Source organism: Lichenostomus cassidix, chromosome 1 (genome assembly GCF_008360975.1).
Source record: "Lichenostomus cassidix isolate B80296 chromosome 1, HeHo_3.0, whole genome shotgun sequence".
In the NCBI taxonomy this organism is placed as follows: domain Eukaryota; kingdom Metazoa; phylum Chordata; class Aves; order Passeriformes; family Meliphagidae; genus Lichenostomus; species Lichenostomus cassidix.
This window is the reverse complement of record NC_139479.1, coordinates 8560089-8566088: the sequence shown is the minus strand read 5'-3', so window position 1 is coordinate 8566088 and position 6000 is coordinate 8560089. Positions and strand designations below refer to the sequence as shown.

The 6000-nt window shown below is 36.6% G+C and overlaps 1 protein-coding gene across 1 annotated transcript in view; it reads right to left on the bottom strand.

Moving 5' to 3' along the window:
• Positions 1-3335: 3335 nt before the first annotated feature.
• Positions 3336-6000, bottom strand: part of CFAP47 (cilia and flagella associated protein 47) — a 255123-nt gene continuing 252458 nt past the window's right edge. The window contains exon 64 of the mRNA XM_085049413.1: positions 3336-3618. Within this exon, the coding sequence (XP_084905539.1) occupies positions 3400-3618 (219 nt within the window). The 3' untranslated portion in view covers positions 3336-3399. The remainder of the gene's footprint in view (positions 3619-6000) is intronic.

Genomic DNA, 6000 nt, shown 5'->3' with positions numbered 1-6000 from the left:
AATCCTGCAGCCCCCAGGGCACATTGTCCCCACTCCTGGATGTGTCACATAAAGCCAGGAGCTCGATACTGCAAAAGCTGCACAGTATTTTAAAAATAAATTTAAATGTAGACCTCATTCCCAAAGTTCTGTGTTACACAATAACATTGCTTCATAAGGTTTTAATCATTGTTTTAATTACTCTGATAGATGAATCATTATAGGGAGGCATAGAGAGAGAGGGGAGGAAGAAATATAAATAAACACATGGTGACTACACTGGCTAGACAAAAAGTATTTCTGCTAAGCCACTAACAAGCAATGCACAGCTGACTCATGTGTGGCATGTAAGACTGTGATCAAAACATTGGCCATGAGTGCCAAATTGACTTTGGAAAACTTCTTGTATTTTATTAATTAGATATTTCTATAAATCAAAATATATAAATGGGGTCAGTAGAGTTAATTTTAGATCACTAATTGATATTAACACTGAGAAATTAAGAGCTCTTATTTACAGTAATAACCAATACCTTCCCATTTCCTGAGCTTCAGTTGTGCCTACACAGATTAATGTGAAGGGAAAAACTCCTTTTTTCGTCCTTTTCAGAAGAAAAGGATCCTGATGGGTACTCCAACGTGGAGAAACAAAGTTTTGGGGTTTTTTTCTACCAGTTTCTGATGTGCTGTTCTGACGTGGCATGAGGGAACAGAAATCATTGTGAGAGCATCTTCCAAAGCTGTAACTCAACGTTGTGCTCATTCTTTCCCATTGCCTTGTAAGAAGATTATGATAATGAGCAGCAATTTAGAATTAATTCAAAGCTAAATCATTTGGGCTGCTTTTTTCCAGACCTGAGCCCTGACTGCAACAATTGTGTTTAGCTCTATCTCTAAGAGCTTGAATTCCTCTGCAGATTACATTTTTAGGGTGCAGGGTGATGGTGAGCAGCTTGCCCAGCTGCTCTGAAGCTCAGATTTAACGGTGAGTCCAAAAGCTTTGAAGTGAAATCTTTCGGTTTTATTTAAAAAAGCAGCATTTTGTAATCTTTTCCCACGTCAGACCTTTCCTTCCAGGAGTTGAAACACTAACATTTTCAAAATGGCTCAGTAATTCTAGTAAAAAGGAAGAAGCAAGTACTGAATAAAAGTTATCATTCTGGAAATCTTCCAGTGCTGCTGCTTAGAAACTGTTTTTTAAGATATATACTTGGAATTAGCCACTGCATTATAGAGAATACAGTCACCTCAGTGATGGAAGTGCAAGTATCCAGCAAGGAAGTAAAAATAATGTAATCCATAAATGCATGCAGATAGTATGTAAAACATTGTGGATGTTACAACCACACAGCTACAATTATCTTTCTTTAAATCGTCTTCATATCAGAAGAAATATGCTTAGTTCTGTTTAAACTATAAGAATTTAGAAAAATACATTTTTGATATTAGCTCCAAATTCAATTGATAATGGCATATCTTGCACAGCTCAGAAGTGACCTGGTACACATTGAAAAAAACCACATAATTTTGTCCAGAAAGCATGGATTATGCATTCATCCGTTTTAAAATAGATTATAAAATCAAACTGTTCCTTTGAAAACATCTCCTGGTATTATTTTATTGCAAATTTTCCTATGGATTTTTTAAAGGTTTAGATGTATGAAAGAATTTGAAAAGCTACCACATGTAGCAGCAAGTGCAGGCAAGTAAATTGGGCATAAAATTTCTGGAGTGAGCACCATGTAATTTTTAAGTGATTCACCTCTACGCCACCTGCTAATCCCCTTCTGGGAGAATTACAAAATTTTGTACATCTTGCAAAAAAGTGCCATTTTAAATAGGAAAGCATAACTTTGAACGAGTGAAACAAGCATAACAAAGCTTTTACAAGAAATATAGTCACTGATATATTTCCTGAACACCAACCATTGGTTGTGAAACCATTGCTGATCCATAAATTCTGATTTCTTACGGACAGAGAAACACTTGATTCATTTATATATGTAGATAGAGCCTTCCTATGAAATCCAGATGTATTTGGGGTCTCAGCAGCACTAAAGATAAATATTGCAACAGCTTGTTTCTTAATGTCTTCTAGAGATATCAGTATGGACAGGATCTTTTCAGTGTTTTGCACTGGATTTATAAGGCTGATTTTATTCTCACTTTACCTGGTTTCTGACCAAAGTGGGGCACCCTGCATTTAGAAGGAGATATTAAACAACACATTGCTGTTTTTATGTGTTCCAAACATTTTCTGTAATAGCTTCTCTAAAAATGTGTGGCATAAACAAAATCCTCAAGCACATTGCTGTAAAAGGGTTTTATTGGTGCTCATTTGCAATGACCTACATAGGTTCCTCTCAGGCTCCCCATTCCTGAGCAGCAATGCTCATTCTGTATTGGAGCCAAGAAGGCACTTAATCTGTGCCAAGCCATTTTTTTTGTCAAAGTACATTTTGCCATCAAAATAAAGGCACAAATACAATTTATGTTCTGTTAGTAAAATCAGGAAAAATGATCTCAGTGAAGAAAGGAGGCAGGAGTTACCCATCCAATGATCTTACAAAGCATGTCTGCATAGATCTAATTTTCCACATTATATCAAAAGCAGAGAAAGCTTGAATTCCCATCTAAAGAATGGAAATAGAAACACATTAAGAATAGCACCTCTGATTTGTTTATTCTAGGAAAAAAAGGAAAATCTGTCTCTATTCCTCACTGACTTCTCATAGCCTTCCATATTTCAATGTTCTAAAGCACTCTGTAAAATATGCCTGACACCAAATTACTGCAGCAGGACATTTTTATTTTGCTTCCATGCTATATATAATTATCTAAGATGTGAAGTGTTATGGGATGAATAAAACAGGATTGTTATTTTATACACAGCAAAGATGTCCTAATTAATGAAATTTGCCAAAGCAAGAGAGCCTGAAAGGCACTCAAGCTCTAGACATATGACAAAACCACATTTCATTTTAGAAAAATACTGCAACCTTTGGATAAGGATTTATTTGTGGAGGAGATCAGGGATTGTTTTTCTTGCTTGGTTTGCATGGGTGTAATGTGCTGAACATCACACAGAATGTTCACTGAAACCTCCTGTTACAGTCTTACTAAACCAATATCCCTTAGAAAGGAAAGCATTAGTCTGAATTACCCAATATTCAGATGTATTTTGTTTTAATTCAATGTTCTTTCTCTGAACTTGCTGACATTTAATATAAATAAATTGTTAGACAAGCACCCAAAATCCCTTATGGAAAAATAGGAATATTACTAAGCCTCAGGAGCTCTGAATCTTGCATACAAAACACACAAATCATGCATACCATATCTGCTAAAAAAAATAACAAACCATATCCTTTTTTTACCTGAAGAGTTTATTTGCTCTCTTACCAAAAAATTAACAGATCATTACTTTCTCTGTTTTTTCCTAAGAACCAAAGGTGCCCCCTTGATCGGTGAAGATGCTCCAGTGGTTGTAAGATTCAGATTTTCATGTAAAAACTTGCGCTGTCGGACTGTGGATGACCCTGTGTAGCTGCTGGTGCAAACTACTTTTGCTGCCATTGTTGGTGGTACAAAAGGGGGAGGAAGTCCATTGATCTCATATGTCCACCGCATTGATTGAGTCTGAAAATAATGAACAAAGGAAAAAAAAAAAATTAGTGATCAAATACCTTGAAAAATTGTCAGTGATTTAAGATGTGCCATTGATTTCAAAAGATATTTATCCTTTTCCATGTAAGGCACTGGAATAACACAGAATGAGAATTGCATTCTGGAAAAGAGAACTGAAATTGCATTTAATTTTATTCAGGACCAGGCATAACAAAGATGAGAAATTTACCTTCCCTGGCTGATCTAAAATTTCTTTTTTATTTAGTAAATCCCAGAGGTCTGTATATTTTTCAAAGAGCTCTATATGTTTTTCAAAGGTGACTATTCCATACTACAACATAAATGCCTCAGGTTTATACCATAAGATTCACGTGCAGCTCTGCTATCTTTAATAATGGCATTATCAAAAGGTGGAATTTGCACATTAAATAAATGAACAAAACTAAGAGAGAAGGATTCAGAGTATGCACAAGAGGATTGAAGCTTCATGTTGGAATCTCAATTTGAGGCATATTTATGTGGATTGAAAATGACACTCTTCATTTGCTCTCTGGTTTCTAGGAATGGAACATCTGTTTCCATGTCATGTCTTGTAATGCTTGGGTACCTGATTCTTCCTGAGCACATGGTCCTTATTCTTCCTACACATCCCATCTATCCCTGCTTAAGGATTTTTATTTCTATGAATATTAAGGGTATACTGCTGTCTACCTCCCATGCCTCATCTGATTCCTGAAACAGAATTTTGATTGTTAAAAACTCTTGTTTTTAACAGATTTCTCAATCATTTTCCTTTCAAAATGTATCACTTTAATTTTTGAAAGTAGGTCTTCATTCCAAGTCTTTAGCACTTTCATTACATTTTAAAAAAGGTATCTTCCTGGGTTTTAGCTTTCTATTCTCCTTTTCTTTAAAAAAAAACCCTACCAAACAACAAACTAACAACAGAAAAATTACAAACCCAAAATATATTACAAACTCCCAAATTATGTCTCATTATGTCCAGCTTTGTACTGTGCAGAAGGACAAAGCATTGCATGCCCACTTTAGGCATGCACTGTCATCCAATCTCTCACATTTGTGACTGGAAATCCCAGGTTTTATGTTTGGGGCTTTTTTCTGCTTCTGAGATAAAACTAGCAGGGGAAAACTGAGTGAAAAATATTGCACATATAGGTCTATTAAAATATATTTATCCAAGTGAAATTTGGCTTTTAAACTTGGTCAGAGTATGACCACAGTACACAGAACATACCAAATTCTGATTTTGTAGCCTCAGAGCAGGTGAGTCCCATGAAATAAGTGCTATTTCCACATTCCCAAGCTCTGCCTTTCCACAGAACCCAGCAGTGCCATCACCCAGCTGTGGTTCCAGAGCAGGTTTTTGGTGCTCTCCTGCTGTGCTGAACCACAGGGACACAGCTTGTAGGGTCACCCTTCTCTGCTGCAGTCACCAGGTTTTATCATTACAGCACGAGTTATGCTTTATGTAATTCACCTCCCATTTAAAACTAACTTAACCCTCAGAACAATCAATTGTAGATAGAAGCATTACACCTAACCCCAGTGCCATTTCACATCTGAGGAAACAAAAGGTCAGAAAGGCTGGGTGTGCTCTCAAATCGATCTGGAAAACAGTGCAAAGATCAAAGATCATGAGTTTTTCCCTCAGCTGGCAGTGCAGCTTCTGACCTGGATGGATTTGTGGCACATTCTCTCACTCCAGTGTGAGCCCTCTGCTCCTGCTTTGCTGCTGGGGACATCAGTACCCCAACCAGATTTGGCCTAAAGAGAGGTGCCCCAACACCCACACAAATATCGACAGATTTTCACCCATCATAAATGCTATCAACCATCTCCAAAGCACAGAGTGTACATTTATCTTGTAATTTATTGCATTCTGTCATTTAATTATGGTCTAGGTACAGCACTACAAACGCCACAGAGATGAGCAGTCAACCTTCTCCACCTCCAACTTTCTGTAAAGTCATCCCATATTCACAGCAACATACAGAGGAGGGGGGAAAAAGCACAATAAAGTGCTTGACTTTATTAAGTTTTTTAACATCAGTTGTATGCTTGCCACTGAAAAAGTTTGATTCTGTTATGTTTATCTTTGTTATCTTTCATATGCTTCTTCCAACCATTCTAATTGTTAGCCTGTTCAGTGCTAAAGTATATTTAAGGGGTATCATTGCAAGCAGTTTTGAATTTATATTGCAGATATTCAACACAAAGAAGATTCAGAACATTAAACCATAAACTCTTTGGCTCAGGCTTTGTTCTCTGCTGTGCACTTATAGAGCATTTACATTATTTTACAGATATGCTGCATACACTTACAGCTGCTAAATGCCATCATCACATGAATCTCTAATAGTAGTTTTAACCAGC